The sequence below is a fragment of the Penicillium coprophilum genome, assembly GCF_028826855.1.
Source record: "Penicillium coprophilum strain IBT 35676 chromosome Unknown utg000005l_segment0_segment0, whole genome shotgun sequence".
Classification (NCBI taxonomy): Eukaryota; Fungi; Ascomycota; class Eurotiomycetes; order Eurotiales; family Aspergillaceae; genus Penicillium; species Penicillium coprophilum.
Window position 1 is genome coordinate 1253226 of NW_026622724.1, and position 14261 is coordinate 1267486.

General features: G+C 43.7%; 4 protein-coding genes across 4 annotated transcripts; 2 read left to right on the plus strand and 2 right to left on the minus strand.

Moving 5' to 3' along the window:
• Window positions 1-79: 79 nt before the first annotated feature.
• Window positions 80-2111, plus strand: N7500_008067 (MDR family MFS transporter; the record flags this gene model as incomplete). Its single annotated transcript, XM_056679211.1, has 5 exons — window positions 80-424; window positions 512-782; window positions 860-1363; window positions 1437-1597; window positions 1665-2111. 5 exons carry the CDS (start codon window positions 80-82, stop codon window positions 2109-2111), a joined length of 1728 nt encoding a protein of 575 aa, XP_056529583.1.
• A 1190-nt stretch (window positions 2112-3301) lies between these two features.
• N7500_008068 (zinc-binding alcohol dehydrogenase family protein) lies at window positions 3302-4360 on the minus strand (the record flags this gene model as incomplete). The annotated part of the gene is made up of 1 exon (XM_056679212.1): window positions 3302-4360. The coding sequence occupies one exon, from the start codon at window positions 4358-4360 to the stop codon at window positions 3302-3304; it is 1059 nt and encodes a 352-aa protein (XP_056529584.1).
• Window positions 4361-5127: 767 nt separating this feature from the next.
• N7500_008069 (proline-rich domain-containing protein) lies at window positions 5128-7103 on the plus strand (the record flags this gene model as incomplete). Its single annotated transcript, XM_056679213.1, has 10 exons — window positions 5128-5231; window positions 5321-5356; window positions 5537-5588; window positions 5651-5698; window positions 5733-5829; window positions 5865-5920; window positions 6291-6401; window positions 6582-6647; window positions 6687-6791; window positions 6990-7103. 10 exons carry the CDS (start codon window positions 5128-5130, stop codon window positions 7101-7103), a joined length of 789 nt encoding a protein of 262 aa, XP_056529585.1.
• A 4842-nt stretch (window positions 7104-11945) lies between these two features.
• Window positions 11946-13699, minus strand: N7500_008070 (putative MFS sugar transporter; the record flags this gene model as incomplete). Its single annotated transcript, XM_056679214.1, has 5 exons — window positions 11946-12331; window positions 12396-12919; window positions 12974-13211; window positions 13269-13609; window positions 13662-13699. The coding sequence occupies 5 exons, from the start codon at window positions 13697-13699 to the stop codon at window positions 11946-11948; spliced, it is 1527 nt and encodes a 508-aa protein (XP_056529586.1).
• Window positions 13700-14261: the final 562 nt, after the last annotated feature.

The following is a 14261-nucleotide window of genomic DNA, read 5'->3' on the forward strand; positions in this document are numbered from 1 at the left end:
ACTACTGAAACGGCTCTTGTCATCGGCACGGAGAGATCAAGAATTAGCTTCTGTCAAAACCACGACCAGGATTGCAACAATGGCTATGGCCAACTCCGAGGGGTTAGTTGACACGAGTAGGGTATCACCAGAGGCTGGTGATGTTGAGAAACATAGCTCCGGCAGCGCCAGCTCCAAGGATGACACTACAGAGGATGAGAGCAAGTTTCCTACTGGTTTGGCCTTATGGTCTATCCTAGCACCTGTTACAATCGCCTACTTTCTCGTCTTCCTTGACATGTGCGTTGTTTCTACCGCAACTCCCGCCATCACAGCGCGGTTCAACTCTCTGGTCGACGTCGGCTGGTATGGAGGCGCGTACCAGCTCGGAAGCTCTGCCCTGCAACCGCTCACTGGCAAGATCTACAGCCACTTCAATACCAAGGTAGGGTCGCTCTGTGGTTTTTGCAAAAGAGAAGAAAATGAAATAGAAAAAGAGAGACAAAAGTGAAAAGGCTAACATTCAAAACAGTGGACCTTCCTCACTTTCTTCTTTATTTTCGAACTCGGTTCTGTCATCTGTGGAGCTGCCGTCTCGTCTCCCATGTTCATTGTTGGCAGAGCCATTGCTGGTGCTGGATCGTCGGGTATCGGTAACGGCACCATGACTATCATCTCGGTAATCCTGCCGCGCAGGAAGCAAGCCCAGTTCCTGGGCATGAACATGGGTATTGGCCAGCTCGGTATTGCCCTGGGTCCCATCCTTGGTGGTGCATTCACCCAAAATGTTACTTGGCGTTGGTGTAAGTGGCTTTGGCGTTTCTGTTCACTGAGCCTCCTGACCGCCATCATCTTGCTAATTCTTTTCTTTTCCTTGCAGGCTTCTACATCAACCTTCCCATTGGCGGCGCTCTGGCCATTCTACTGTTCCTTTTCAAGATTCCCGAGCCGGTCGCCAAGCTGCCCCCGAGACAAGTCCTCGGCACAGCTGTCAAGTCTCTGGATCTCCCGGGTTTTATGCTGATCAGTCCCGCTGCTGTCATGTTCTTGCTTGCACTGCAATATGGCGGTACAGTGCACCCATGGGGTAGCTCTGTTGTCATCGGCCTTCTGGTTGGCGCCGGTGTTACCTTCATCCTCTTCCTGATCTGGGAATACCGCCAGGGAGACGGCGCCATGGTACCGTTCGCGATGCTTAGAAAACGCATTGTGTGGTCTGCTGCGGGCAACTTGTTCTTCCTTCTCGGCGCGATTTTGGTGGCCGAGTACTACCTCGCGATTTACTTCCAAACTGTGCTTCATAACAGTCCGATTATGAGCGGTGTGCACATGCTGCCAGCGACCTTGGGATTGGTCCTTTTCACTATGCTGTCGGGAATGATGAGTTCGTTATCACCCTCTCTCTTTCACCCAGTCTTCAAAATCCGTAGGGCATCACTAAACAGACCGTTTGATAGTCGAGATCCTAGGCTATTACCTTCCCTGGAATCTGGCAGGAAGCTCAATGGCCGCTATTGGCTATGGACTCATGTCTATGATTAAGCCAACAACTTCCTCCTCAAAATGGCTTGGGTACCAAGTCCTCTATGGTGTCGGTAGTGGTGCTATGACTTCGGCAGTGAGCTTACTTTCGAACATTAGATCCATTTCTCATCGGATTTTGCTAACTTGACTTTCCCCTGAAGCCCTATATAGCTATCCAGAATCTTGTCCCCCCTCCTCAGATTCCTATTGCCATGGCCATCATCATCTTTTGTCAGAATATGGGCGGTGCCGTCTTCCTCATTGCTGCCAATTCCATCTTCACCAACGGCTTGCGCAAAGAGCTCCAGAAGAACATCGCCGAGATTGGCGTCAACCCGGACGTCCTCCTCAGCACCGGACTGAGTTCAATCCGAAGCCTTGTTTCGGGCAATAAGCTTACGGCCGCACTCAAGTGCTACACCACGGCAATCAACCATGTTATGTATCTCGGCATTGGAGTCAGCCTCGCCACTTTTGCCTTTGGTTGGGGCTTGGGATGGGTTGATATCAGGAAAGTGAAGGGACTGCAGAACATTCAGGAAAGTCGCGTCCCGTCCGCGACGAACACCAAGGAGGATGTGGAATTCGAAAAATTGACCACAATCTAGAATGGAAGACAGATAAAGGAATAGATATAGGAACGGATAAAGGTGCCATTAATTATGTGATCAGGTCACAGTGGGGCATTGGTGGGCCTCCGCAAAGCCCACAAAGCCCAAGCCCAACCCGCCCCCACTCACTCCTGGGCTTTGGGCCCAGTCCTTAGGCCCACCTGTGGGCTGTGGGCCCCCAATAAAGCCCAAAACGCACCAAACAATGCAAATAATATCGAAAACGTGCCTTTTTTAGATACTCTATGTATAGACCACGTTTCTGACCTTTATCCCATAATATTTTATTATTATAATTCAAATATTGTGAATATATAGTTAAGTATATCAATCACGTGTAAGAACGCGCGAAAACGCGCTATCAAGAAATATAATCAAGTATAGAGGTTCACTAAGAAAGAGTGATCCAGCATAGATCCAAAATCCACATCTGATCTCCGAAAATATATCAATCTTTCTCAACTTCCACTGGTCGAATTTTCTTTAATTTTAGATGATACAATTATATGCTGATTGAAATCATAGACAATATAGTCTTGATAATAAGTAGAAGGGTCCGGATACACTGATTACAAGTTCCTGGTTGAACCCCCTGAATGGGCTTTGCGGAACGCTAGGCATTGGCTAATTGGGAGGTGATCTGGTATTTCTATTTTTTTTTTGGTTGCGTTCGATTGTTGAGGTTGACCCCGAGCATGTGAGTATGGCTGAATCTTCAGAGTATCTTGGTAGAGTTCAACGGCAGAATGGTGGTCAAAGGGGTGTTTTATTGTTGTATTTAGTGTCTAGCGAGAAATGGGCGTAGCCCGTATCGTTGTGGCCTCTTATAGAGAATAGTAACTTCCCTAATCAGAGAATTATATATCTTTTGCGCACCTATAGAAAGCAACTGCAGCTAAATGAGCTAGTAGTCTTAACCGCTTGGCTGTGCATCGTTGTCTGACCTGGGAGCTAGGTACAAAGTATTTCGAACATGACATGAACATCGGTCACACCCTCTAGTGTTGCTACTTTAGGCTTGTGGCGTTACGGACCTATCTCTTGAACGTTTTGCGCTGGGGATTGTGGGGCACTACCGATCACTGGGTCCTGAGTCCTGACATGGTGTAGATTAAAAGGTAAAATGTGTAGTAGATAGCTAAATAATCGCTAGACTGAGCAGACGCCAATCATATATGAATATCTACTCATAGTGAGACCACAATCTTCTTTGCTGAGACACCCTGCATGTGGATTCCGAAAGCCTCTTGAATCTTTTCCAATCCCTTACCCACGACAGTCGCCTCGGGTGCTAGAATGAACTGTTCCTTCGCAAGTGCATCCGGCAGGTAGTTCTTGAAGATTTTACTCACAACAGACTCGGGGCTAGCCGCGTCCGGGCCGAGCAAGATGAACTTGACCTCGACACTCGGGTCAATGCTGCCGCCAGTGGGCTGGCCGCCAGCGAGAGCAATGACCTTTTTGGTAGAGGGGCCCTCGTGCTTGGCCAGTACGGCAGCAAGCAGCTCGATGGAGCCATCGCCAATGGAATACCCGCCCTTAAGGTGGAGTCCCTTGACCACAGCGCTGATGTCATCGATCACGGTTTCACTCTTGTAATCGAAGACGTGGGTGGCACCCAGATTTTTGACGTAGTCGAAGTTCTTAGGCGATGCCGTCGATATAACCTCGTAGCCGGCGGACACAGCCAGCTGGACGGCAGTACCACCAACAGCGGATGAGCCACCAGTGATAATGACAGCACGCTTTTCACTGCTGGAAGATGCGGGAACGGTGGGCAAGTCAAGGCCCAGGTATCCGGCGTCAAACAGACCATGAGAGGCTGTAAAGATGGCTAGCGGGATTACGCTGGCCTGCTCAAAGCTAAGGCTGTCTGGCAGCGGAGCGGCCAGCCACTCGCGGATGACTGTGTATAGTTGGAAACCGCCCTCGATGGAGGTGTTCACGGATATGGCAGCAGCGGCAGCCACAACACGGTCGCCGACGTGGAAGCGCTCTACGCCCTCGCCCACCTCGACAACGGTACCGGCCACGTCCTCGCCGAGAATGAATGGATAACTGATGTGGCCCAACAAGCCTTCGCCGAGCAATTGCTTAGCCCAGTCGACTGAATTGATGCCCAATGCACCGTTCTTCACCACAATCTGGCCAGGTCCGGGTGCCGTGTATGGCGCGGGGCCAATTTCAAGCGGCGTGGCTTTGGAAGCGGATAGCCATGCTGCCTTGTTCTCTGGGGTCTGGGCCATATTGTTGAAGTTTCTGATGTAGATGAGATGACTGTGTGTAGCTTGAATAGGAGGAGCAGCTCAAGAATGAAGAGCAATGCTGATCATGCCTTTTAGGGACGGTATTGATCTATGTGAAAAAAAAGCCGATCGAGGTCTACATATATAGGGATGTTCCGGAGCGCCATGCCGTGGATTCCACGGAGTTAGGAGTTATAATCACTAAGGATCATTGAAAGTGTCACAATACCTGAAGAGAGATCAAGGACGGAATTAATGGCTTCAGATTAAGGTAGCGCCGTGCAAACCGGCATCGGAATCCGAATACCGGTCCACCGGGCTTGAAGCTCGTCGAGGGACTGGAGTCTGAGATTCCGGTTGGAATTCCACCTTAAAGGGCGCCACATGTCACTTAGTAAAGTACAGTTATAGATTATAATCTCTTGTTTACGTTCTGCTCTGTGTTTTATTCAAGTTGATTGGCACGGTCGCCAGTTTGACTAGGCCTCCGTCTCCAGCTTTGATATATATCTCGACCAGGAAGGTGATTCTTCCAGACAAGCCAAATGCTGAATATCAATATGTTCGCTGATTTTGATCTCGCATGCTATAATATTAGCCATGTCGGCACAACATCACAGCCTTGGTGAAAAAAAACAACTCTTTTTGCTTAGATCTAATTTTTGTTATATCTCGCCAACCAAGGGCCCTACGGCTCCCAAAAATAGTTTATATTCTTTCTAACCTCCGGCTCTATCTTTTGATCCTATTTTTGTAGGTATTAAAGGATGGTAGTCGTCGGTGGTGGAAGAAAACCGGATTCACCCCCTAAAACTAAGTTTTCAAGAGCGCCCCCTAAGAAACCACGTAACCACTTTAGCACTATAAATAAGTTAGCTTAGGGTGCCAGAGAGGTACTTAATACTATAGAAAATAACGGAATAGGTGAGATATATATTATTAACTTTATTAAGTCTGTAGAATAGTACGCACTAAACCCCCGAAGGGGGATAAACCGTAGGTTATAGAAAAGGTACAATAGGCACTTAACCGACTCGACTAGTGTATAGAAACTATAGAGAAAGCGACGACGGCGATCAAGGCGACAATATCGCTATCGATATCTATATAGATAACCAATTCGAACGATTCGGCGGCCTTCTAGGCGCGGCTCTAGAAATAGGGCTAGGGGACTAGATCCGGCCCTCCTCCGTCTCTCCTAAGGACTAGTAGTAACGGGTTATCCTTAGTTAGGGTTTCGCTAGCTAAGCTCTATAAAGACTAGGAGATTATCGTTAAAATCCGAGATAGCGATACCCGCGAGACCCTCCGTCGGCGAATACTAAGGGAGATTATCGAGTAGGCCGAGAGGATATATAAGTAGGCGGTATAGAAGAAGGCTAGTGCTCCCCTTAGTAGTAGATACTACTTTATAGTAGTAAAGGTTCTCCCCTCCGGAGATATTAAGATAACAGTGGATAGTACCTTAGGTATAGAGCTACTACGAAAATATATAGATAGCTAGCTAAAATTGTTCGGCCTAGCGGCTTATATTCGGAAGCCGATATAGGGGGTTATTACGTAGGGTATTAATACAAAGATAATACTACTAATACCGGAGATAATAGGGAGTATAGCGAAGGAGCTTATCTGGTAGAATAGCTATTCCTAGGGTGGTTCCTAGGAGGTTAAGATTCTATATCTTAGCTAGCTAATTAAACTAGGTAAACACTAGGAGGGTTTAATTATTATTAAATTTACTAGCCTAGTAGTTACTAACTAGGCGATTATATAGGGGACACTCTAGTAGTACTAGGTACACTAGACCACCTATTTCTACCAAGAAGGCTATTCGAAGTTATACCTTAAGTATTAAAAGCTAGGATATATTCACTTATAGTACCTAAATAACCATTAGTATAGCTACTATATAAAGTAGCACCTAACCTAGGAGTACCCTTCTAGATATAGTAACACCGCCGAGATTAAATACGCTAACTATAGCGGGGCCTATAGGCCGATAAGTGATACCTACGAGGTAAGAGTAGTGGTAAAGGAGGAGGTAAGATTAGTATTGGCTAATAGCCCTCTATACCACTAGGTACTACTCTACTTCTGGTAGAGGGAGGCTATAAAGGGTAGTACCACTACCTCCTAGTCCTAGGGCGAATAGGGACTTAATACCTTAATTTACGTACCACAAAATATAGTATAATAAGCGATAATAGTATTGTAACTAAAGATAATCGTTAAAGTAAGCTCTAAGCGAATCCCGATCCTAGCGTTAAGCGAGATTAGGAGGCTCTACGTAAGCGTTAGTATAGAGAAACTAGCGAAATAAACCTAGCGAAAGGGACTAGTTACTAGCCTAGCTATACAAACTAGATCGAGAATATTGGAGGATAATAACCTATTAGCTATACTAGAGGAATATACCGAATCTACTATTATAGTAAGCTAATCTACTCACTCACTCCGGTCTTAAAACTAGGCACTAGCTAAGTTTATAATAGACCCTAAGAAGTAGCTATAGGCTATATATAAGAAAAGGCGGATAATAGAGCCTACCGATATTATAGAGAAAGACTAGGAATAGGAATAGCTAACTAGCGTTATCACAAGGATAGTAAGACACTATTAAAACGTATAGCCTAGGATCACTAAGGTCGAGGATAACCTAGAGAAGGAGTTCTATAATACCTTAGAATATAGTGATACTACTAAAGCCGAAACTAATACCCACACTACTACCTTATCACAATAAATCACTTCTAAATAATTTAATATAATATATATAATACCTATCTAGTTATAGCCTTATTCCTAACTAATAAAGTAGTCCAAAAAGTAGATATTATTACAATCTAGGAACCCTAGGTAAGCTCTTATATAGAACTAATAACCTATTACCTAAATAAGGTAACCCACTAACTTATATTTCCGAGGGGATTTAAAGGGGAATAAGTAAGGGTATATCTCTTTATCTCGAAGAAAATCGATCTAGGGACCTAGTTATATAAGATAGTATCGAAAGGATACTAGCTCTTAAAGATATAGAGGACCTACCGCTAGCTAGATAGCTAGACTAACCTCTTTATATATAATATATATCACAACGATAATAGCGAAACTATTAAATAACTTAGTAAGGAACTTATATAGAGGCTATACACTAAGTATATTATAGTTAGTGATATAAACCTCTACTACCTATTGTAGGGGGGGATAGTATTAAAACCAATACTACTACTAAGCGACTACTTAATATTCTTAGGGAATATAATATAGGAATAATAATAGAAAGGGGGATAGTAATGTGGTGGAGGAATAAATAGGCCTCTATTATTGACCTTACCTCTATCAGTAATTCGCTAGTAGAGAGGATAGTTAAATATAGGATTAGTACTAACTATAGATTAGACCACTACCTAGTGGTAATAATAATCGATATTAAGATACCACTATACTAGCCACTAAAGAGAAGGAACTAGAAAGCTATAGATAAGAAGAAACTAGAGGAATTTATTAACTAATAAACTAACTAGCTCACTAGCCTTATAACGATAGAGGAGGTAGAAACCAAATACTAGGTATTAATTAAAATAGTCACTAGGGTAGTCGAAGCATTAACACTATAGGCTATCCTATCTTAGTGGTTAAATCCTATATTTACACCGGAGTACCAGGTAGTAGTAAAGTAGGTTCGATACCTTCACCGATAATATAAGCGTATAGGGGACCTATATAATAAAGAAATATATAATATAGTAAGGAACCATAAATCTAGGATAATCAAAGCCGCTCTCTACCTTCACCACCGGCGTAAGGTATAGGAGATTATCGAGAAGGGACTAGGTAGAATATAGAAGATAAGTAAATAGGTAAGAAACCAATAGGGAGTATATAATAAAGGGATTATACTATTAATTAAGATTCTAGGTATAGAAAGCCTAGTAGAGATAGTTAAAGAGAAAGTAACTACCTTCCAATAGACCTTCTTTCTAGTGCCGCCGCTAGCAGATCTCTTAGATATTAACCTAATAGGGATTAATTATATACTAATCTAATTCCTAGAAATCATATACCAAGAAATTAGATAGGTAGTTAAATTAGTACCACTAAATAAAGCGCTAGGGGAGGATAGCCTACCGAACTCGCTATAGTATAAATTAATAGGGATCCTAGCGGTCCTCAATAATATCTTATAGATATATAACACCTATATATAGCTTAGAACCAACCCTTTACACTTCCAAAAATCGATCATAGTGGTACTATATAAAGTAGATAAAAGAGACTACTAGCTTACAAAGTCCTACTAGCTAGTTACCCTTCTAAATACCCTTAGTAAATTCCTTAAGGTAGTGATTACGCGAAGGATTAGCTATATAGTCGAGATAGAAGGACTACTCCTAAATATATATCTTAGTAGGAGAAAGGGTATCTTAGTCAACCACGCTATCTAGGGGATTATTAGTAGGATATAAAGGGTATAGGGACTCGATAAGGTGGTAAGTATACTTATACTTAATATCTCTAGGGCCTACAATAATATCTCCTATAAGAGGTTAATTTATAACCTCTATAAATAGCGGCTAGGGTAGCTAGTACTATAGATTAGAGTATTCCTTATAAGAAGGAGTACCTATATCCAAATACTAGAAGGGATCTTAGTAAGTATCCTAATACTAACTAGTATCCTATAGGGTTTACCTCTCTCACTAATCCTATACCTAATCTATAATATAGATCTAGTAGATAGCTATAAAGGGGTAAAGATAAGCGCCTAGGTCGATAATATAGTATTTATTATTATAGAGAGGACCGAGGAAGAGAATATCTCTAAGCTATAGAGAGCCTACTAATATACTAATACCTAGGTAGCTAGATATACCTTAGTATTTAACCCTAAGAAATACGTATTAATCCACTTTATTAACCTAGAATTAGATAGGAGGGAGGAATATATACCACTAGTCCTACTAGATACTACAGTATAGGTATCAATATCGGCAGAAAGATATCTAGGGGTCTAGCTAGACCTAGGATTAACTTTCTAACTATATCGAGAGTATATACTTACTAAAGTAGGAGTTAGCTTATAGGCACTATAGGGCTTAACTAGCTCTATATAGGGAGTGTCTCTTTCGGCTATATAGGCTATCTACTAAGTGGTGATAATCCCACAAATACTCTTCGGAGCGGTAGCGTAGCACTCACTATTAACCACTACCCTAAGGGAGAGAGGCTATATAAAGTAATTCGCCGGTATATAATCGAAAGTAGTATACTTAATAAGTAGCGCCTTTGAGATAATAGCTAGGGAAGCTCTTAATATAGAACTATACCTACTACTAATATAGTAATAGCTAGACTAGCTAGTCTAGCTAACTACTATTTGTATATATATAGGACTAAGATATATAATACTAAAAACAATATAAAAGGAGAGAAATCTAGTTTAATAATAATAGGGGGATAGACACTAATAGAGGCCTAGTCCTAGAAGAAAGATAGATATCTTACCACACCCTACCTAGGAACTTTAGCGAGCGAATAGGAGAGCTAGAAGGTATATATCTAGGCACTATAGAGTAGACTACTAAAGATATATATCGAGGAAAGAGAGTAGGTAAGGAACACCCACAAAAGAATCGCGAAACAATAACTATAGGCACTAATATAACTTTATACTAATAGGAGTAGGTATCAAGGCAGTATTAGAGCTATAGTATACCTAGTATACCTATATAGCTAGAACGAGGCTAGACTATATAATATAGGATCTAATAACGATACTATAGTGTACACTACTAAGCTCCGCGTAATTAAAATAGCACTAGAAGTTATTAAGGAAAGATCTAATAATAGCGATAATAACTAATAGAAGGATTATCTAGTAGAGAGCGGCGCGGTTATCTTTATAGACAACCAGATAGCTCTTAAAGCTATCCAAAATCTATAAATACCATCCGGCTAGGTATACCTAGAGGGATACCTCTAGTTACTAGAATAGCTTACTAGCTAGGGGGTCTAGGTTAAATTACGATAGATCCTAGCCTATAAAGGTATTCTAGGCAATAAGATAGTCGATATCTTCGCAAAAATAGTGGCTACTACCTAAGAAACAAACCACTATAATAGATATATCCGGCTTACCACCGTAGCGAGTAAGAGTATTAAGTAGGAATTAACGATCGCGTAGGAAAAGGTATAGACAAAGGGAGGAAGGACTACGCAGAGGACTTAGAGGATAATCGAGGCGCCAAATAAGTCAAATCTAACTTACTAGAAGGGCCTAAGGAAAGCGATAATATTAGTGTTAATCTAGCTCCGTATAGGGATTATCGGACTAGCCGAATACCTATCCAAAATCAAGAGGAAGGACTCGCTATAGTGCTAATATAACCTAGGAAACTAAAGTGTCCGATATATATTGCTTAAATATCCGCTCCTAGAAGAACTCCGGATAGATATAGTGGAGGAATTATTTAAGGAAGGGGTGTTGACAACGCTCGGGGAAACAGCGATATTAACGGAAGTGAAGGCAGCACCAATCGTGGTAAAGTTTATAATCGTATCGGGACTCCTAGGATAGTTTTAGTTAGTGGACTCGGTCGCTATAGGTAAGGAGAAGGGGGAGGGGATATAAAAGGATCACTAAGATCCTAACTAAACAAAACCAAAACAAGACACTATAAGTGCTGGAGAAACAGGACGCACAACCTAGTGGCCGGGCACTAGGTCTACCGAGGTCACCTTATAGCAACGTATATAGAGAACAACGTTTATTGCCGGCGAGGATAAAGAAGCATAGCGTCGCGACCCGAATCTATTCGTGTACGACCTGCCGGAGTGATACAGACCTAGTAGTCCTAGTGATATAGGGACTCGGTGACTCGGGGAGCTAGGGGAGATAGAGAAGTGAAGAAATAGAGAAGTGAAGAAGTGAGGAAGCGAAAGGTGTATTGTAAAGAGAAAAGGGGTCTCTCTGCGCCCGTGGGGAATACGGGAAACCTTCCATGGATCTATATAGGATGGATTACTTTCTTTACATTTGAATTTCTTATGTCATTTTGCATTTTTGCCGGCCGGTTTGTGGCCTTACAATTCAGGTTGCGGGACCTCGAGGAATCGAGTCCAGCATACCGGGTGGATTTGTATACTGGGGATGCACCACCATTCGTCGTCGGGAGCAGGCTCTGGGACGCTATCCCCGCATAGCAGCATGTATGTAATTAGCGAGCTACATCGGGTCAATGAATTCATCATCATCATCATCATCATCATCATCACAGCCTTGGTGACGCCCTTGGCCTAGGAACACGACAAATACTTGAATCCAAGTGCGACTTAGCATTCTCCACTGGTTAAAAATTGGTTCTGTAGGATTGTTGGAAGCTAGTCATAGCCGCTTCCAAAGCACTGTGGCCCCCGCTTTTCATATGCTTCTTGATCTCCGTAAGTGAACGGACTTCGTAAAGCGCGCTCAGCGCGCTTGCATTAAATACTGCTTGCTAAATACAAGTCTGTGTGAACTATAACATTTTCAGACACGCACATCGCGATCGGTATACCCAAATTATAGCATTCAAACATATATTAGCTAGCCTCGAACATGCTCAACAGTGACAGCATCAGCCTTTTCGTCTCCTTCCTCCCTCATATGGGCTCCCTTCTGTTGTGCCATCACTTCCTCTCCCTGGGTAACATGGTTGGCACCACCAAACAGGGTATCGATCTCCTCCAGAGGAACCATCTTGGTCTCTGGAATAAAGAACCAAACGAAGACAGCAAGTAGGAAGTTGATACCGGCAAACATATAAAAGGCATAGAAGCCCTCGTTTTCGAGGAAAAGAGGGAAGAATTGTTGAACAATAGCGTTGGCGACGTTCTGAGTCTGAGATGCCATACCCACAGCCTGGGCGCGGACGTTCATTGAAAAAATCTCGGATGTCCAAATCCATACTGTTGCGCCCCAAGATGGTTTGTCTGGGAGATAATGTTAGTGGATTTTCGTTTGCCGGGCTGGGGGTAGTGAGTAGAGGGAACTTACAGAAGAAGATGAACAAGAACATGAGGAATACAATCGATATACCGACAGGCGTCGATTTGGATCCATCAGGTAGTTGTGGTGTTTCAGTTTCGACGGCAGATACAATAATCATGCAGAGACCCATGCCGATACCACCGACAATTAGAAGGAATTTTCTTCCGAAACGATCAATAATCCAGACGGCGTTCAGGGTGAAGAAGATTCCAAAGGTGGCGTTTAGAGCGTTGATCAGAGCAATCTGGCTGTCACTAGTAAACACCTTCTGGTAGATCTTGGTAGAGTATGAGTTGAGCGAGCCTTGTCCGGTAATCTGTTGTCCGGCATTGAGAACCAGAGCCAGACCCATACGCTTGCGGAGAGATTTGTCCTTCCAGAGAGCAGAGTAGTTGCTAGAGATGGCTTCCCTCTCGTATTCGAGGGCTTCACGAATCTCCAGCAGCTCTTGCTCGACTTCCTCCTCGGTATCGCGAACTCTATGCAGAGCTTCTCGGGCCTTCTCGATGTTATTTCCTCTCTGGATATACCTAGTGACGATCAGAATTGCTCAGAGCCATTGGGAATTTTCAAAAGGGACTTACCAACGGGGGCTGCCAGGGACAGTCGGTAGGAGGGCAAGGATGATAACGGGGACCAAAAGCTGGAAAATGACCACCAGTCTCCAATCCCACTCGCCCAACTTGTCAACATTCTTGGTACAGGCAAAGTTGACCCAGAAGCAGATGAACGATCCAACAGAGTAGAACATCTGCCAGAAGGTCATGATCTTGCCACGAATCTCTGCTGGGGCCAATTCACCAATGTAGATAGGGCCAGCAGCTGCGAGTAATTCCGTTAGTCAACGCACTTGAAACAACGCAGCGCACAAAGACTTACTCAATGCAATACCCTGACCAATACCGATGATACATCTACCGGCAAGAAAGACAGCAAGGTTATGGCGAGGAGCGAATGTTTGCATGAAGGTGGAAATAACGACCAAAATGCAGCCGATGGCCATTCCAAGCTTGCGACCCAGGAAGTCTGCACATGGTCCTCCCAGGAAGAAACCACCAAAGATAGCTCCGACCGTGTATGCTGTATTAATCGAGCCGATTGTGTTGGCATTTGGGTTGTTCATCCAAGCCAGCCAGTTCTTGGAACCCTGGACGGAGTTAAACACAGATGCATCGTAGCCGTAGAGCACCATGCATGATGCTGCAACACAAGAGATGTACCTAGATAGTCGGGTTAGAGTATTTTCTTCTGAGTAAGAGACTGTGCACCAACCAGTTGTACGCTCTCTTGCGGCTCATTGAGAGACCCATTCTGATGTTGACGGACCGTTTAGAAATGAGGTAAGCTCCACCAATGTATCCAAAGACAAGAGTGGGCAGTGGCAGATGAGCAACTGTATCCCTCGAGTGATATGGGTGAACAGTTCAAAGATGAGCTACACTACAGGGGTGCACCTGAGTGGGCGGAGACCACAGCTATATAATAAGACCAGATTAGGGCATATTCCGAAGGCGAAAACTGAAACCCCAGCCCATGTGAGCGAGGAAACCCCATGTGGATCAGACCATCCCCAGAATCGACAACCCCGGATGCACTAAGATTCTTTTGGCATTTGGATAATGGGGAGCCCTTGTCTCCAAGATCGCTGAGTGGTGGGGTATCTGGAGTCAATGGCACATGGGCAGAGCATATCTATCCCTTCGATTTCTTATTGGTCTGAGGCTTTCTCAAATGCACATGCCGGACCTGGGGTAATGGTGATCTGGGGTTCGAGGATATTTTTCAAGCTTTTGTTCCGGCGATATGAAGTTGTCAAGTTTCCACGAATCGGCGGGTTGAATGACAGTGGCGTGGGAGAAAGTCAACTCCACC